The sequence below is a fragment of the Manis javanica genome, chromosome 5, assembly GCF_040802235.1.
Source record: "Manis javanica isolate MJ-LG chromosome 5, MJ_LKY, whole genome shotgun sequence".
Lineage (NCBI taxonomy): Eukaryota > Metazoa > Chordata > Mammalia > Pholidota > Manidae > Manis > Manis javanica.
Genome location: NC_133160.1, coordinates 113,831,605 through 113,851,701, shown reverse-complemented (window position 1 = coordinate 113,851,701; position 20,097 = coordinate 113,831,605). Strand labels below are relative to the sequence as shown.

Genomic DNA, 20,097 nt, shown 5'->3' with positions numbered 1-20,097 from the left:
ATTTTTATTATTGTTGTTTATTATTATTATTATTATCACTGCTGTCTTTTTCACACTGCTGTGAAGATGGAAGAGCCTTTTCCTAGCATAATAAGCCGAGGTCTGGGCACACACAGAGGTCGAGGCTTCAAGCCCAGTTATCACCCCTTCCCTCCTCCAGCACATGCACAGCCACATGCTTTTAAAGAGAAAGAATTCCTTTGAGGCAAAATGTTCCTTTCCTCTTGGTGGCCTTGACTGAGGGGGCCACCACACACTCTCAAGTGGCCACCTGCTCCTCCTCTCCATTTCCTACCTACTCTGTGGCCCAGGAAGAGGAAAGAAAAGAGCAGAAATATTGAAAAATAGTCGAGAGGTTAGTTAAAGACTTCTCAAAAGAGATCAGACACACACACACATACCCAGGTACTGGTTGCAGTTCTCGCAGGGGCATTCTAAATAAGCTGGCTGCTGGACTTCTGAGGAGAAGGGAAGTGGGCACAGGGGCCCATGTGCTCAGCAGGACACCCCCCTTTTTGCCACCCCTGGAACTTGCCACCATCACCTTCTCTGCCCCCAGCTCTCGGTGCAGTAATGTTTTTAAAGAGTGTGGGGAACCTCTTTCAGGGGCTGTTCAGGTTTACTCCATCACATCCTAATATTCTCATTTTGAATATGTTTGGCAAGCATCCTGCCAAGGTCAAATGCAAGGTTTCTGTCATGTTTAAAGTGGGGAGAAAATAAAATCCGTCAATGAGAAGAGTCCCCAGAGGAACATTTGATGTGTGGAAATATCGCTAGGCCTGGGAAAGACAAGAGGGCCCTTTAGGTCAAGTGTGTGGCAGGGCAGCAGGGAGAGGGGCAGGAGTGTGGGCAGGGGCACAGTCCCTTCTGAGTGGGGAGGACTCCGTGTGGCCGGGAAGGACCAGTAGGACCGTGGTAAAAAGAGGGGGCATGGCTGGCCTGGGAGGCTGGTGTGGGGAGGAAGTCCCCTTAAAATGGTGCCATAGTGTATTCCAGGACAGTACAGGGCACAGAACAGAGTCAGAGTGGACCGAGTGATCCCCACAGCACAGCCTCATTTCTCAGGCAGAGTCCAGATCTGAGCAGGAGCAAGGCCTTCTGGGAGTTTGCTCAGGCTACTTCAAGGGTATTATCAGACACTGTTTATACAGTTCCTCCTAAAATCACTCTCTTCCAGCTCAGTGGTCCTTGGGGACTCACAGGCATATGCTGCGGTGGCTGGACAGTAACTGTAGTCATAGGAGTAGATACTCAGGTAAGACCTGAAGCAGGGGATTCCAAAATGGGCAGGTGGAGAGCCTGCTGCCTGGGAACGTTCTCAGCACAGCAATTAGGCTCAAAAACTGTCAATGATCTCTTTCTATTTTTTTGACTTGCCAATGTTACATTTATTCACTCAACATTAAATAAATGAATAAAGTACCCAGTACAGGATAGAGACTTCCTCGAACTAAGATATGCAAAGCGGGGGGAAGAGATGCAAGGTGAATGTGATTAGAATCTGCCTGGGGAAGCCCATCAATGTAACAGTTTGAAAGAAGCAGATAAAAAAAGCTCAGAACACACAGCACTGTAATTTGCTTGGGGGTGTCAGGAAGCTTCACAGAAAGGTGGATATTTAGTTAGGTCATGAAGAAAGAGTAGGAGAAAAGGGCCAAAGAAAGTATCCAGTATATTAATGATTAAAAATACAAAACCTGGCATGAAACAGTCCTGGTTTCAAATGTTAGTTTAATTACTTACCAGACTGTAAAACCTTAATCAAGTTCTTAATCGCTCTAACCCTGAACTTTCTCATCTGTAAAATGGGAATAATTCCACTCATCTCACAAAGAGAATTAAATGAGATGATTGCTATAAGTTTCTTGCCACAGTGCCAGCCTAAGGTGGCCACCTGCATATGTAGCTATGGTTATTCTTCAGCCTGTTTATTTTTGTTCTGGGTTGTTCTGAAAGTGATGAAATGGCACCCTGAGAAATGTCAGCCTTTGGAGAGACCCAGCATTCAAGGAGGTTTGGGCTCATGCATCTTCAACGACGCTCTGGACAGACAGGACATACTGGCAGAGTGGAATGTGCTAGCACAGTGGAATATTCTTGTATCTCAGCTTATAAAATATATACATAAATTTCCTCCAATTCTCTCTTAATTTCTTCTGGCCCCAGGGCTTTATAGCGTGACTCAGTCTGTAACTCACAGATCCCAGCGCAGAACTGAAACACCACCCACCTTCAATCCCGCACTCTCAGTGCACCGCCCACCAGTGTCTGTACCTTCCCGATAGGCCAGAGCTTCCCCTGCCCCAGCCACACCTTCCCCACTTCCCCTTCCCTGCCCCGCCTTGAGAAAAGAGAGAGGAGGAGAAGGGGAATTCCAGTTGAAGCAGAACTCAAGGGGAAATGACTTGTGTTTCACAAGGAAGAAATCAAGCCTTTTCAGTTACCGTATTAAGTCGTGCTAACATTGGCTTAGCAGCCCCTCAGATTCTTAAACAGTGAGCCCTGAGCTGTGGAACTTCCCAGGGTGAGGTTCACACTGCTTCGGAAGGCAGCAGCTGGCGCGGAGGGAGAGCACGAGCACGCTCAAGACACAAGACCTCCTGGGCGCAGGGTCTGATTCAGGCTGCACCTTTGGGGGACCCTGGCGCCTGGGCCTGGCACCCCCCGAGGAAAGCCAGTGGGTGGGTGGCAAAACAGTTAATAAAGTGGTCTCCATACTTAAGCACCATCTGTTTCACCTCACACCTTTTGGCCTTTATTGGGGAGTACTAACCCTCAGGAGTGCCCCTTTGCCCAGCCGCACTCAGTTGTCACCACATCAAGTGGAAAATCACCTGCTAATTCCAGCTCTGGTCACGGGGGCTACCCCCTGTGAGCAAGGAAGGATGACCTCGAGAGCCCCATTTGAAGACTGGGGTTACATGGACTGCTGACAGCCCCCAGCCACACAGAGGGGAAGCAGGTCACTCTATCAATTGCCATTTAAAAAAAAAAGAAAGAAAGAACAGCACTTAACTTGGAGAACTGCCTGATTTATCTTTAGAAAGTGATAGTATATAAATATATCCAGTAAATCACAGAGTTGAAGGAAATCCAACTGCCTCGAATTAGGCAACAAACTTTGAGAAAGGTCAAACCTACACTTTCCTATATTAAACTATCCTGGGGCAAGAAAGAACCCTTAAAGAGAAACCAACTAGTCTCTTTCTCTTCACCCATTTTTTTGAAAGAGGGATATTAAATGTAAAGGTCAGTTTTTAAAACTTCTCCTAACTGCAATCACTGTATCTTTTTGAACCTTGAAGTACCCTCACCCCCTTACCTAGCAGTAATAATCCTCATTTCACAAGCTCTTAGCAGCGCTGTTAAGAGGCTTCAGCGAACTTTGCGTTGTTCCAATCTCAGCACGGTTTGGAGGCCAAGAAGCTAAGTGCAGCCTTTCAACGTGGAAGTGGAAGTTTTCCATAAGGGGACCTGACCTCAGCATGACGCAGTCTGCACATTTGAGCACTCAGTGCCATAATTATGGCTTTACTGTAATAAGAAGGAGAAGAGAATTACATTGATAGTTATCCTAACCTGGCTCTAAAGGATTCCAGAAGCAAGGAGATGCACACGTCTGGGTCCAGAAGCATGGCAGCTCTGAAGGAATATGGTTGATCTGAGCCAACATCAAGCTGGAGTCCCAGCCTCAATGTGAGCGATGGACCACCTCAGCTCTCCTTTAGAAATTACAGCCAGCAGGAGTGTGGATGTCTGTGGAGCCTTCTTTCACCCAGAAACTTTCAAGGAGTTACTAAAAGCTCAATAAATAAACTGATTTGCTTCTTAGCTCCACTCGAATTGCTTTGATGGAAGGGCTAATGGGAAGAACAATATACAAAAGCCATTCATAAGAGAGGGAAAGAAATAAAAAGAGAAATGGAAATACAATCTAATTATGACAACTCTCCAAAAATGTGAGGCAGGTCCCTCACCTTTGAGATCTAGTACATAAGAGATAGGCAGGAGGGAACATTCTGGGTAGGGCTTTAGCTTGGTGCATATGGCATCTCATTTAATCCTAGTAAAGTTGTGTGAGAGGGTACAGCAGCACCTCTTTCTCCCTCACTGCAGGGGAGAGGTGTATGAGTCAGCAGAGTTAAGTAAACAGCCCTTTGGTCACACTGCTAGTAATGGTAGAACCACACTTGAATCCATGTAGTCAGACTCCAGATTTCTGATGCTCCTTCCAATGTGTTTAAGAATGTTCCAGTATGTTTAAACTCATTTGTTGAAATTGTAAATAATTTCCCAGTGGCCTGAAAAAGTAAACGGCATCCCTAACACTGGGTTTAGTGCCAAAAAGTCACATGTACCGTTAGAGGACAAGAGCCCAATTGATTCTTGGCATTTCTAAGGTGAAATAAAACTCAAGTGTATACAGTATTAGTCCAAAGTTCACACAAAAAGAGTGTTGTACTTTAAAGTAGTCATCTTTGGAAGCAATATGGTTATTCTTACAAGGCTACATGCTCAAAGGTTTGTTTCTTTTTTTTAACTGCCAATTAAGAACCAGATTTCAAACTGCAAATAAAACATTCACATTACTTTATAATTACACGTGGTTATTTCTACAAGCAAAAACTAGTGTTACCTACCAGACTTGACCTTATGTTTACAGCAAACCTCACCTAGCATGAGCAGTGTTTCGGTAACAGAATTAAGCTGCTGGGTGTCATTTTCACCCTGACCTGTGTGCAGACTGATCTGAAAGAGTACTTCATCCTCCTCCCTGCGCTTCCCTCCTTCAGGCAGCATCGCCGCCATTACAGTGACAGTCATTGCTGTCGTGTTGTTGGTGTTCGGAGCTGCAGCGTATCTGAAGATCAGGTGAGATGCACTTTATTCTTTATGAAGAAGAGATTCCATTTTGTCGGGCTCCAGGCTCAGAGGTGTTTTGCTGAGTGCCTGTTTCCTGATAAGTATCTTAGCTCTCAGAAATATTGGCAGGGGCGTGAAACCACCAGAGTGCTCCACACAAGACAGGAATAGATGGTACAGGATCTGACCCTTGGCAGTGCAGAAGAAATAAGCTAAAACATGCAGCATGATGACATAATGGACTGAGGGTGAACCTGGCGCCAGGACGCTGAGGCTTTGGTGCTCTGCCTTAATTCACGTCATCGCCCCGAGAGAGCTGCACGCCTCCTGACCTCAGTGCTTCATTTCTGTACTGTGAAATGGGGGCAGGGGTGAACTCAGTGAGTCCTAAATGCTGATTTTCTGAACACTGATATGTGGATATGTACCAGTCTGTAAGGAGGACAGTTCCACTGGCTCTAAAGCAGAGGTTGAAAATAGAAGGAAAGTGTAGCATTTTCTATGAAATTGGTGTTTTTCCCTTGAGATTATGTCCTTAAGTTTTTGGTTTTAGAATATCTTTTCTTTTATGAAATGAAGGTGATCACAGATCATTGCTGAGTTTTTACTTTCCTTAGCCAAATACGAAGCTTCACTATTCTGGGAAGCCCCTACTTTTATTGTCTGCTGCTCTGTGAAATCCCAAAAATTCAAAACCACATTACTCACACTGTGTCCTCACAGGTAAGATGCCAAATGTCAAGTGACAGTCTTATTTGCCAGGCTGTGCAGTGCCTGAAAGAAGGGATAGAAGGACATGTGCCATCAAGATGAGCACAGCCATCCCCTGACCTCCTGCATATTCTCTATGGTGGCTTCCCCGTGCACTTGGCATTAGCTTCTGACCCCTCAGCTTGGCCCTCAAGGTCATTCATGGGCCAGCCCCTGCTCCCTCTCCTTGCTTATCACATCTCTCCCTGTCTTAACCATTGGGCTGTGGTCACACTGGCTTTCTGTCCAATTCTCAAAACATACCAGGTTCTTTTTCTCTTCCAGGCCCGTGGCTCTGGTTGGTCCGTCTCTCTGAAATGCTTTTCTCCAGCTGTTCTTTACACGAGGCTTACTTATCACACACTCTGGAAGACCTCCCTTCCGGTGGTGTCCCTGTTATTTATTCTCTTAGTGCCCCAAGTACTTTTATCCTGATTCTTACCACTGTTACTTTTTTTCTGTTCGCTTGTTTATTGTCTCTTTTCCTCTCAAAAATGTAAGCTCTATGAGAACTCATACTTTATCAGTGAGCACTGTGCTGGGCACAAAGAAGATGCTCCATTAATTGAACAAGTGAACAAGTGAACATAGAATAGTCACAGAGGCACTGTGGTGCACACACGTGTACACTCTCGATTTGCTTCTCTTTCCCGCAGCTATACTTCCTCAAGAAGTCGCGCCCTGTTCTTCCCTCCCACCCTGGTTCCCCACGTGGAGTTCACATGCTTAAATTTCCATCACTATGCTCACATCCCCTTTGCTGCCCTCTCACCTCTCCTCTGGTCACCTCAGCCAGGACAGACACCCATAGTCAACTCTCTCTTCCTCTTCCCCTTTTCTCTCCCTCCATCTTCTGTTCTAAGTATGCACACATCAATCTAATGGTGGTGTCAAGTATGAGAGTACCTTCTTAACATCATCCATATCTAAGGCGTAAGAGCAGGAAAGCTAGATTACAAAGAGAAATTGGAATTAAAGGGCTAGTGTTACCTGTATCTACAAGCCCTTATAGAAGCATCCTTGTCTCCTTTGTAATTTAGAAAAATCTTTCTATACATGAAGTCTATATTTCCTTGAGTGGCTTATATGAGAAATATTTTATGAAATATATGAAATATATCTTACTGAATGGTACTTGTTTCCATCTGGTTTATTACTACTTTATCACTGCAGATACACTGTCTTTAATTATGCCTTAAACTGAATGTTATGAACTAGTCTGGGAACCTCCTTCCCACTTTGTAACAGTTCTCTTTGTGCAGAGGTAGGAGTGGGCACAAAGGGAACTTACAGAGAAACTTCAGAGTGGTTTTGGAATCACCAATGGTGAGTCTCTGAAGGGCTATGTCACCAAAAATACACCTGGAATGTAGAGCAAAACAGAAACACTTACCTCTTGCTACACACTTGCAAAAAATGATGTTGAAATAACCTAAGGCCTCTTCCTCATGACTCTGGGCAAGAAATCATGTTTACCATCTCAGACATACTGCTGACTATAGACAGGCAGTCTAGAATAGTGATCAAGGATTCAGCCTCTAGAAGCAGAGAGACCTTAATCCTGGCTCTACCACTTTCTAGCAGGCTCTAGTGTGACCTGAACATGTTTTGGAGCTTCACTAATACTCACTTCCCTCTCCTGTAAAATAAGGCCTGTAAATTTTAACTAGTTGGTAGCATTCTTGAAAGGATTAATGGACAGTGCTGGTTTAGCACTGCCACCATCATTATCAAAGTAGTCAACTAGAAGGAACCCCCACAGGACAGGATCTTGGTAGCTACTAAACATAATCATGTGTCAGGCACTCTTCTAAGCATTGGGGTTATATCAGTGAGGAGGCCCAGCCTGGACATCACAGAACTTTCAGTATTTGGAGAATTTTGCTAGCAGAATTTTGGACAACTAAAATTCATTCTAAAGAACACTGATTATAATTATAGAACATTTTATTTTTAAAACTTAAAGTATGTTTTCTCCAGGCATTCTCAACACTAGATAAATTCAGCCAATAATTAAATTAGTCATTGTTTCTCCCCTGCATATAGGTCCTCTCTCTCGCAAATGTAGAAAGGCCTTCAGTAGTGTAAGTGTAAGGTTGTTATTTATCTTTTACACTACAAAGTTAAGTATGAATAAAGTGATCAGACTGTTTAGAAACTCCCTAAGGAAAGCCCCTATCTGCTGCTCTAATAATTATTTCAGCAAAATGATAACATAAGGGGTTTAATAACTTTCATGAATCTTAAGGCTTTGCTAAAACCCCTAATGTGTTATTTTGCCAGATTCTTGGAAAGCCACACTAGTCATTCATCAAAAATACATTTGGCTTAATTGATGTGTGTGTGTGTGTGTGTGTGTGTGTGTGTGTGTGTGTGTGTGTGTGTATGTGTGTGTGTGTGTGTGTGTGTGTGTGTTTACTTAAGGTTGGGTTTTGCCTTGGTTGGAAATTTATTCCACTCCTATTGTCCCAGATTTCTGAGAACAATAACATGACAAGAGGACTGTTGTCTGTGGTCTTTTAGTTCAATTGGCTGGAGAAGCAAGTGACTGAAATCAAAGCACATGAGGGAACCATTAGCTTCTGGCCTGAAACCACGGGCTATCGCCCTGGCCCAGCCAATGTCCCAGCAAAGGCAAAAGAGGAGTCAGCTTGTAGGGCAGCCTCACAACCAGAAACAGGGCATGCCTTACAAGCTCAGCTAACAGCGCCTCAGTAGTTTCACCTTTTCCCCACTTCTAATTCCTTCCGAAGGCATCAGTGAACTCACTAGCCATCTGATTTCACACTCCTGTTCTTTAAGGAACCGTGACCCCTAGTTTTGTCATACTACCCCCTGCCTGAAGAATCACATCTTTCCATAATCTAAGCCACTTGGGGATGCAGCTTATAAAAACAAGGATCCCTGAATCTTCAGGGGTTTTCTCTCCTATCAGTCCCCCATGGTAGCCAACAGCATGATGTGTGGGGGGAGAAATGGGCTCTCTGCCGACAGGTCCAGTACTGACCCTTCTACTTATGTGTTTGGGCCTTGGACAAATTGTAACCTCCCTGATCTTTAATTTCTTCATCTGCAAAAATAGAGCCAGAAACACCTGAAGATGAAGTCATGAGTGTAGAGCATTACCCAGAGAGACCATATAGCATGGTGGTCAGGAACATGGACTTTAGGACAAGTTCATTAATCACTCTGTGCTCAGTGCCTTCATTTTCAAAATGGAACTATCATACTAATACCTAAGTTAGGATTGTTATGAGGATTAATTTATGATACAGATACACATTCAGCATGAGGCACAGGATGAGGGCCATGTTTAGGGCCAACTACTGTCCTTGCTGTAACTGTTGATATAAAACAGTGCTTCCTACTTGGGCGCTCAGTAAAATGGAGCCACCAGCAGTCCCAGTGAGTTGGCATTTGGGGACTCAAAGGAGAAGGGAGCTCAGTTTTCTAAGTATGCATTGATGGGCAGACTTCCATGTTCCATTCTGGCAGTTTTAATGGTGCTTTTTCTAAATACTACTTGGGAAGGTGCATCCATGTTATACATTCATAAATAGAAATGATCTCTGAGCAGTCTTTATTCCAGGGCTTATTTGTGACTTTAAAGGAAAGTAAAGGCCCTGCCTGCTTCTTGCAGAAGGGTATCTTTAATTAGTGATGATTGACGAATGAGGTATGTTGGTTTTATTTTGTTTAAATTGGCTCAAAACTGTTCTGCCACGAGATAATCTCCTACACAGGAGACCGTATCTGCTATTGCCAGCAACGTGGATGCTGCTATAATTAGGTGTGCTGGTCACCCAGAGAGACAACATGAGCTGTTCACCTCACAAAACTACATTTTGATTTATAAACACAAAGGAGCCTGGCTCTTAAGGCATCTTGTTAGAAGTCACCTGTTTTGCTTTAAGTCTTCCAGTGAATATTTTTTATACAATTGGATTCCTTCTGGTTGTTAGGTTTAAAGAGTAGGCCCAGTCAGCTGTAAAGTCTAAGATCTTTTAGAATTTGTCATCAGTAGGTTGACATTTTCAGATCTGCTTTTGGTGTTCTGTAGGTCTAACTGATATGTTATCTAGTAGTTCTCAAACTTTAAAATGCATGAAAATCAACAGGTGAGCTTATTAAAAACAGTTTCCTGGGTCTCATCCCCCTAGATTCTGATTCAGAATGTCAGCATGGGGCCCGTGCACTGGCACTTCTCACCAGTTCACAGGTGATGTCAGTGATGCTAGTCTGAGGACCAAACTCTGAGTAACACTGCCCTCCTCTGATCCCCCAACACCCCCACACACATTCTGCTCTAGTTTCCCAGATATAGTGCCCTGCTCTTTCATGCCTTTGTTACTTTGAACATGCTGCCCCTCTTTCCCAATGTTTGGTTCACTTCTCTTTTATCTGGCTAATTCCAAGTTGTGTAGCTCAGAAGAGACTCTATCTGAGAAGCCTCCTCCCCATCCCCTCCACACATACCCCCTTTGTACCACCCACTGCCTGGTACTGGAATCGTTGTGTTCTCTGGCCAGTTTCCTCCACTAGGAGGATATAAATCCTCTGGCAGTACCTGAATCATTGTATGATAAATATTTGTTGGCTGAGGGAATGATTTGGGGTAGGAAAATTTAGGGTGCAGCAGCTATATCGATTATTCCAAATCAAAAGAAATGAGGTTTAGAGAAAGGAAAGCCATGGGAATCTGTTGAGCTATAGATTTTTACTGGTTATCTCATGACTCTAAATTTGTTCACAAAGGGATTTGTGTCCCAGTGTGCCAAGGCGCAGGCTTCTCTGTGACAAGTGTCTGCGAGTATGATATTCACAAATAATTTTAAATAAACAAATTTTATCTTCCCCTTCTAAGTAAAAGGGATTGTTTAAAGATAACTTTGAACGCAGCTGCTTTTTAAAAGAAACCCAGACAATGGAAAGAGCACTTTAAAAATGAATGTTTGCAATGTTTCTATCATTAGAATTTTGGTGGAAAGAAGGCAGAACTGATAGGATTCCTACATTATGATCCTCATTCTGCTGCTTGCTACTGTGGGCAAATAAATTCAGCCCTAATGGTCACACTCTTCTTAGCTTCAAAACTGTGGCTGGCAATGTTAATTTCTTAGTTTTGATGAATGTGCCCTGTTATGTAAGATGTTAACATCAAGGGATGCTAGGTGAGGAGCAAATGGAAATTCTTTGTACTGTCTGCAATATTTCTATAAACCTAAAATCAAAGTTTGTTTTGAAAAAACCATAGAGTTCAGTAGCTACCACACAGATGTGTTGCTCACTCCTGACTCAGAGCCTCTGCACTTGTTCTGTCTGTAGGGTATTTCTCAGGCCTCCACATGGTTCACCCCACTGCTCCTTTACAGGTCTGCCCAAATGTCACCTTAGGGAGCCATTTTCTGATCACCATATTCAAAATCACAGTCCCCACCTCACATCCACACTCCTCATTCCCTTTCCCTGCTTTATTTTCCTCCATTGCATGTATTACCATACACCCTATTGTTATTCACCTCTTATATATTGGGTCTGGGCCCCCTCAAATGGAAGCTCCCTTAAGACAGGGATTCTGGTCTGTTTGGTTCATTGAGGCGTTCCCCACCCCCAGAATAGGTCCTGATAGATGGCCAGATTTCAGTGAATAATTAAATGAAAGAGTCTGGCCGGGAATGACAGTCAGAGAAAGAAAGCCACCAATGGAAACAAAGGAGACAGTGACAGCACCAAACTGGCTTTGCTAATGGATGATAAGAGTATAGGACTTAATGACTAATGACTAATGAGCTGCCAGTTCAGCTGTGTTTCCCCAGCACTAAGCCATATCTTATTCATCTTTATATCCCACCTTCTAAGCACATAATAAGCACTAATGATTGAATGACAAGACTTGATTGCCTGAAGAGGAAAGGACTTTGGGAGGTGCAGCGATAAACCAAGTTGGAGACCTGATGGAGAATGGGGTTGATCCTTATAAAAGAGACCCTTATAAAATAAGTTTGTTCCAAAACAAGGACAGTAAAACACCTCATTCATTTTCAAAGACAAGTTTACAGTTTTGGACAATGACTCAACCCACAGATGTCACCATCACATATATGAGTTGTCACCAACAGTTAGGGAGGGAGGGAGTAGGGGGGCTGCTTCCTATTAGAGCAAAGCCACGGGAGAAGGAAGCAACAAGGCCAGGGCTTAACATAAATCATTCCCTATTTTGTCCCCCTCGAGTTCTGCTTTCTGCTCACTAAATCGTGCAATACAGTAGGACAGCATTGACAGTAAGCACAGTGCCCTTGATTACCAGGGACTGTAAGCACTATGCTGAGTGCTTTAAAGCCACATCATTGCATGAGAGTGTAATTCTCTTTCCTCTTCTTATATTTAAGGTCAAAACGGTGACTTGGCCCTTTGTGTGCTGTACTAAGATATTTTCACTTTGCCATAGTTACATGACACAATGAACTGTCACGGGCCATGCTGATCCCAGCCATTAATGACCAAGCAAACTCCATATATACTGGATGTCAACAGTTACCATCATATTTATTTAGACAGACCATTGCATCAAAAGCAACATACTATATGTTCAGAAAATTAAAAGTAAGAGGTAGTCTGCCCCCAGGAGGTTTACCGTCAAAAGGACCCAAGGCCCAGCAAATGGGAGCTTCACTGTGCTGCATGGGTACCAGTCTTTATGAAGAAATTTACTGAACGAGACTGCTGTGACCTGACAGTGATGTCATTCAGACTGACTGCTATTCACACTGAAATTAGATGAAGCAGTGTTGCAATACGGAGCCAGGAGACTAGGTGTTAGTACCAGCTCTACCATTGTATCACGAGGACAAGCTCATTCAGATTCCTGTGCCCCACTTTCCTAATCCTGGGAGTGGGAGTTTTTTGACCTTTTGGACTCCACAAATGCCAATCTGAAAACCTCCCATTTCCATCTAAAATGTACCATGATTTAAGAAGTTCTGACCTAGAGAGATAGTTTTCAATGCCAATTAATTATTCTCCTCATATTTCACACACATACACACACATGTATTTGTCTTACTCTTTCTACAGTATTTTTGGGTTTATCCAAACCTGGCTTGAATCCCAGTACACCCTGTTCTTCTTGTTTAGGCTCATTAATATATTAAGCCCTACGGGTTCTGTACATTCCCATATATGACTTAGCTATAGCTCTTGCTTCACTTTCCTCATTTATCAGTATTTTGTTCAACTCACTGTTCATCCGAATAAGAAGGCAAAAGAAAATTAAAGATCCGTCTTTGTCCTTTATCTTACCAGTGTTTGTGTAATAGATGTCTCTTATAATACAGCAGATTCAGGTACAGCTCTGATCAAATAGTCTCCCTAAAATAACTATAAGCAGTAAAACCTGAAGACCAGGACATTTTTAATCTTCTGACCCCACTTCAGCATAATAGTTTTCAAATGTCCGAATAACAGTAATATAAGAAGCTGGTTTTATACTATGCCTGGGGTGTAGTCTCCAGAGTTCCTGGAGGGAAAGAGTCCATGCCCTTTTTTATTATTTGCAGACTTGCCATGTGCTTGGTGTAAGTTTCATTATAAATAAAAATTCAAAAGCAATGTTGGCCAGCCTTTATTGTGCATCTACTGTGTGCCAGGCCTTTTATATGCATTACGTCATGTAATCCTCCTAACACCTCTAATGCAATGTTTTTTAAGCCTCTCCATTTTATAGATGAAGAAACAGGGTTTTAAAAATATATTCAAGGACATACATCTCTTGACCCAACAGATATTTATGGAAATAAAATAATCTGATATAAAAACTCTGTGAGAAGTTCAATTACTCCTCGAAGGTGAGGAAGGAGTACCCTATCAATAAAGGAACATGATTATCAGGTGGATGCTGGCCAGACTTGCAACAATAAGTCATGCTGAAATGCAGGCCTGGCTCCAGTCTTGTAATTACCAGGTTTTTACTTGGTCAATCTATAGCTTCCATTTCTCAACCATCCTGTTAAAGGATTTGATTTGAATTAGAGGCGTTCAGTGTGGGGGATTGTTGGCAAGAGATGGCCAAGTGACCTCATCTACCAAACACGGCCTCCCCTGCTCCTGTCCATCAGGAGACCAGGGGTGAGTTACATGTGGAGTCTTTCCTTCTCACACCCACAGAGGTGAATGTGGTCTGTTAGGGAAAACAAGTGTATTATGGAACGTCCTCATGTTTCCAAGTGTGTAGACTGCTCAGCTGAGCCAATCTGCAGGACAGAATCAGAATTTGGAAGGCTAAGCATCTCAACACAGCAGGGGCCTAGTTATTTGCAACAGATCATCTCTTTTCACATACCTGGCATACATAAGCTTCAGAAGAGCTACAGCAATTATTTTAGCAACAGATGTAAGTATAGTAAATCCTTTTTGTGCCTCTCAGATTGTATTTTCATTTTGCTTCATTTTCATATCTAGATGAGAAAAAATGGGGGAAGGGGCCACGGGCATGTTTATCTCTACTATACATAGCAGACATGATTTCCAGTGGCAAGGTGCAATAATTCACATTCTAGTGTGGACCTCAGAGTCACCAAATGCTTATTTTGTGATGTTCTTACAACCCTGTCATTAATTTTAGTCTTAGAATGACTATAATCCTCTGTGGGAAGCTCCCAACTTGGGAACAGACTGGCTGTTTCAGGACTTTTTCTTCCAGTCACTCTTCCTTCCACATTTATTGAAGACTTAGTGTGTACTAGATAATTCTTCTAGGTGCTGGAGATAGCAAAACAAACCATCCATACTACAGTTTAGACATGAGAAAGAGGTCATAACAGAATAAACAAATCAATTAAGTAGTATGTTAGAAGATTTTGAGTATGCAAACAATTAAGCCAGGGTGCTGGGGGTGGAAGTGGTACGTTAAATGGAGTTTTTAAGAAAGGCCTCATGAGGAGGAGACATTCATGCAAAGATTCTATGGAGATTAGGGAATGTGGCATGCAGAGATCTGGAGGACAGTTGTTCCAAGCTGCGGGAACAGTAAGTGCAAAGTCCCTGAGGCAAGAGTGTGGCTGGAATGAAGGACAAGAGCCAGGAGGCCAGTGTGGTTGGAGCAAAGGGAGCAGGAGGGACTGGAACAATTGCTGATGTGCTCAGAACTAAGTAACAGGGGTCAGATCCTATAGAACTTTGCAAACCACAATAATGCATTACTTTTTTGGCTTTTACTCTGAGTGAGATGGGGAGCCATTCAAAGTTTGAACAGAGGAGTGATAACTCTGATCTCAGTTTCTTATAGAAATAATATTAATTGTGGGACAGGTTCCTAGAATGACCCACCAAAGCCTGTTTAACCTTATATTGCCATTGAATTAAGGTCCTAATCCAACTCTGGGATTTAGACCCAGGAGGTGGGATTTGACTCACAGCTCAAATGGATGACTTTGGCATGTCAGTTAACACCTCTGAGCCCCATTTTCTCCTCATCAGAGAAATAAGGATAAACAATACGTGCCCCATGGTTTTATTTTGGGACCAAGTGAAAACAAAACACAGAAGCACTTTGTAGATTGCAAAACACTATGTAAATGTCAGGAGGGGTGGTGCGTGCCAGCGTGGGTGTGGCTGTGTCATTAATATTTCTGCAAAAATTAAGTCCAGGATCTAAGTCGAAATGCCAAGAATGCAACCTTCCCTTACCCCTTACTTCTCATTAAGTAACTGTGGAAATGGGGCCCCTTCCTTCTCTAGCTCTGAAGGTCAAGGAGTGAGACAAAGATCCAGCTGGTCTCAGTGGAAAGCAACACTCATCAGTCACAACTCAAGGGTGTTTGTAGACTGGGGCCTCCACCATTGCTGGGTCTGTATCCAAGTCCTTGTGGAAGAATCATGTCTTCCCTCTTTCAGGCCTTGTAAGCCTCCCAGTTCAGCCTGCAGGGGCCTCATCTGTGCTCAATTGAGCAACTTCTCCAAGTAACCATGATCCTCCTGTCCTTCCCACCAGGCATTCGTCCTACGGAAGGCTTTTGGATGACCACGACTATGGGTCCTGGGGAAACTACAACAATCCTCTGTATGATGACTCCTAACAAAGGAACGTGTCCTGGGATAAGGAATAACTGTTCCTTATTTATAAGTGCTTATCCACTAGAATTAATAACAAGAACCTGATGCGCATCAAGCGACAATCTTAAGCCCTGTTTTGTTGGTATGGTTGTTTTGTTTTCCTCCCTCTCTGCTGGCTGCTACAACTTCCCCTTTCTGGTCCAAAAAAGAACCATTATTTAAAGGTGAGTAAGGCTGATTTGCAGCTGAAAGGGGCCAACTGGAGCTGGCCAGGCCCAACCACCAAGGGGGAGGCCCTGTACCCACCACAGGACCCACGCCGAGGACAGAGGAGAGGGATACAGTTCTTTCATCGGGGGCTACTTTCAGGGCAACTTTTTGTTTGTGATATTTCTTAAACTTTTTTTTAGGAAATTACATAAAATCTCAATGAGGGGAAAGGAAATGAGCCCTGGGAAGATTTCATCCTGAAGGCATGGAAACAAGGGTTTCTCAGATTCTTTTTTAAAATCTTTGTTTATCTGGTTGTGTCTGACAGGATACCTGTGGCTCTACAAGCTGGATCCCAGCTTCTCAGCTGCCTAATTAATGAAAGAGGAAACCAGACAGTGCCTGGAGGAGGCTAGCAGGCCAAGGGGCCAAGTAGCATGTTGCTATCAGATCGCAGCTTGCCTCTACCCATCTCTGCTAAGGATGCCCTTTCTAATCAGCTGCAGCAGGAATCCAGCCACAAGGTTTCAGTGGAGCTGTGGTCCCATAGGAGAAGGCTAGGAGATGAGTTTAGTTATGGAAGAGCAAGAGAGAGGCGTGTGGAGTGAGTGTACAGTGGGGGTGGTGGGGAGGGGCTGATGTGCCCTGAGCACCTCATTAGGGAATGTGGGAGTCAGCCCTCAGTAACTGTCAGAGACATCCACTGCTTGGAGGAGCCCATAGAATCCTCCTTCATAACCACAGAGCAGCTAGTTCACTGCCTTGCTGTCTGTTGGCTAATGGCTGTAACCTGTTTTAAAAAAAAATTGGACTTGTCTGTCTGCAATTGCTCATTGAGGCATCTGCACGGGAAACAGACACCATGATTAATCTATTATTCTTCCCATACACCTACTGTACTAATTCTGCCCTTTAAGAAATGAACCCTCCTGATACAGTCTTAAAACTCATTATCACAAATTTTGAGAGAGAACTGATCACCTTTGCAGGCATCCATTTACTGCAGTGGTTCTCAGCCAGTGGGCAATTTTGCTTCCCCCAGGAAACATTTGGAAGTCTGGTGGTATTTTTGATTGTCACAACTGGGAGGTGTTATTGGCAGGTAGAGACCATGGGTGCAGTGAACATCCCACGAGGCACAGGAAAGCCCACAGCAAGGAATCATCTGGCCCAAAATACCAGGAGTGCTGGGTTTGAGAAACCCTGATTGATTGTGATGCCCATTGTGACAAAACGAAACCTCCCAGATTAGAAATATTTTTTATTTTTAAAGGAAATGATGTAACATTTGGTCTAAAAAGTATTCAGTTTGTCAGTGAATGGGTTGTTTGGGGCAATGCGTGATTGCCTTTTCATTTCTCTTTGCTTTCTAGGTAGGTTGGTTCATGGCTAAAACTGTCCTCCTGTAACATTAACCAGGGTCTTATGTTCTGATTTTATGGGGTAGAAAACATACATTGGGTCCTGTTTCAAAATGTATTATATTGTCATGCAATGTCATAAAGAACTTGAAACTGGATCGATTTTTATTTATTAAATGTGGACCCTCTGCCATGAGTCTGTTTAGTTTCCAGAAATTTGACCCTTGGCTCACCCTGTCACTCACTGCAGCCCAGCGAGGCACTGACATGAAAACCACAGTAGCCACACTGCTTTAATCCTCTCTGGTGTCAGAGACACTAGAATCTGTGCCACTTTCCACAACCTGCTATCGCACACTCTGAAAAGAAATTAATCCTACGCTCCTTAGGCACCAAAGGAGAATGAGAAACCGCCAGTGGTATTTTACAACAGGAGTGTAATGAGAAAAGTAGGTTTCCAGGAATTCTGATTATTAAAAACAAAAACAGAGTGAACATTCTCAGAAAAATGTCCAGGAGTGACCAAGGGTGTCCCCTCTGGCCATGCTTGGACCTGTTCTCTACCCTGACCCCCTTTCTAAAGTCTCAGTACAGCGAAGGACAATTCAATAAGAACAGGACAGTCCACATCTTTTTTCCCTCCCCCAGCCACAAATACTTGACAAAATGTCCATGAAACGCCTTTGGAGAGGTGCTCTTCTGGATGTTGCTTCAGTCATAAAGAGAGGGTCAGAAGGACCAGCTTCTTCCCAGGAACTCCTGACCAGTTCTGAAACCCAGACCTGGCAAGCATCTTTCCTCGCCAAAGACTGCAGTTGTCCAGGAGCATTTGATGGGTTTGTTGCTCTTCTTCACTTCCAAATCCTTACAGCAGAGAGAGGGACCTGGACCTAAGGCGGAGGTGACAGCTGCCCTTAAAATCTCTAACATTTCTTGTTATGTTAGTATGAAAGACCTAAAGGCTGAACCTTATTTTGCCAAGTGCATTTTTCTGTTTTTGAGTTGGCCAAAATATTTTAACAACTATTCAACAAATGTTGCTTAAAATACACACACCCCTGAAATATATGCTTACTACTGACATCCTTTACCTCAGGGAGAGAGTCTGTTCACATCTACCCAAGGGAAAAGGCTCCAGTGTATAGAAGACAAGCACATGCCATCAGGGGTAGGCCTAGTCATGACATGCCAGAGGGGATGTCAGAGCAGTAGGGAGGCAAGCGGCCTCTTCTAGATCACAGACGGCAAACGATGCAAGAGTGAGATTCAACCTTGTTTTCTTCTCCTGTGGCCCTGAGAACGTCTCCTGCCCTCCCTGGACATTTGTGTCTTCATTTCTTACACGGGGATGATGCTTTCATCAGCTCTTACCCCACACTACCTCACAAATGTGTTGTGAGGACTAATAAAAATCATGTCTACAGTGTTTTCAATTTCTGGAGAAAAATATTTATCAACGTTTTAAGTATTACATAGATACATATGTGATCTTAATTTCTTGTTTGTTGTTATAGTGCTGTGTTGTTTTTACTAAAATCTATAAAACAATAGCTGTATTGCAGCCACATCAGACAGCTGTTACAGCTCCAGGCTACCCCCATGAGGCTGACGGCTGACTGCAGGTTATCCTGCCTGGGACCATGAGGGATGGTTTCCATCTCCAAATGAAAAGATGGCCCAGGACACAGGTCTCACAGACTACTGAGCTAGGGTCCAGGAGGTTAAAGTAACACAGTGTGGTTACTGCCAGCAGTTGACCTTTGGCCTTGACCATCCTGAAGTGTGAGTTCTTTGTGGAGTTGACTTTGGTTTGATGTCATCTGTTTGCCCTTCATCTTGCTTTCAAGGATGTGTGGTTCAGTCCCTTGCATCCCGGAAATGAATTTTGCAACCAGGCCACATTGATTTGCACATTGATTCACCTTCTTTGCCTTTAACTTCTTTTTGGCAAATGAATGTACCATTGCAACTTTGATTTTAAACTGCTAGTTAATATTGGTAGTAGTGCTAACCAAGAGACCAGTGCCAGGCCATCTCCTTGCAGTGAGTTAGCTGACATCGTTTAAAGATGGAAAGATGTGCAACTTCTCTGATATTTGATGTTACTGTATCTACATTTGTTGTAAGACATATTGTATACTAATTATAGTTATATCGATTAAAATGTTAAAAGCTTTCATCTGACAGTGGTGATTCACTTTTTGATATCTTTTGTTTTTCGGACCATTCAGCTAATATGCTCAAAAGTACTCTCATTAAGTAGCCCTGGCTTGTTCTTCAAAATAATTTATCCCACATCAATAAATAATTTTTTCTGCAGAGGAAGATGGTCTCTCTGATCTTGAAACAGAATTGAAGAATGTAGAAACTTTCTGATGGAGAAACTTTCCAAGCTACAATTTTACCTCTTAACTTTACTCTTAACAGCATGCCTTATCAAACAGATGTAAACATAAACACTGAGTCAGTCAATAGGTGGTGATACTTAATCAAATCATATTAAGGCATATTGGCATTAGCATGCAGTACATTTGATACTTGCTTTGTTCTTTCAAAAAATTAAGTTCAGCCTACCCATCCTTCTCTGACAGTTAAATAGCAAGCAACTTCAATCATCCATAACACCACTTCAGCCCTCAGAAGCTAACCAAAGGTTATGCCAATTCTGAAGCAAACAGCAGCAACAAAGCCTATACGTTCTGCAACATAGAAGAGGACTGGAACCACGTGTAAACTAGAGCAAGTTGATTTGATGATAGATTTAAACTGAAGGTCAGATTCAGTAAGTTTAGGTATGTGGCTGCCAGGGGCACAGCATGGAAGACTGACAGGGAAGAGCCAAGCTGGAGAAAGAGGGCCA

The 20,097-nt window shown here is 43.2% G+C and overlaps 1 protein-coding gene across 3 annotated transcripts in view; it reads left to right on the top strand.

Annotated features, from left to right (window-relative positions):
* The window catches only part of PARM1 (prostate androgen-regulated mucin-like protein 1), a 109,795-nt gene extending 90,374 nt beyond the window's left edge, over window positions 1-19,421 (top strand). For 2 of the 3 annotated variants that reach the window (XM_073237469.1, XM_037003289.2), the window contains exon 3: window positions 15,605-19,421. In XM_073237469.1, the coding sequence (XP_073093570.1) occupies window positions 15,605-15,771 (167 nt within the window). In that variant the 3' untranslated portion in view covers window positions 15,772-19,421. Of the gene's footprint in view, window positions 1-4,796; window positions 4,876-15,604 lie in introns of all 3 variants that reach the window. The other variant, XM_037003288.2, reaches the window with a different exon arrangement.
* The last annotated feature ends 676 nt before the right edge of the window (window positions 19,422-20,097 follow it).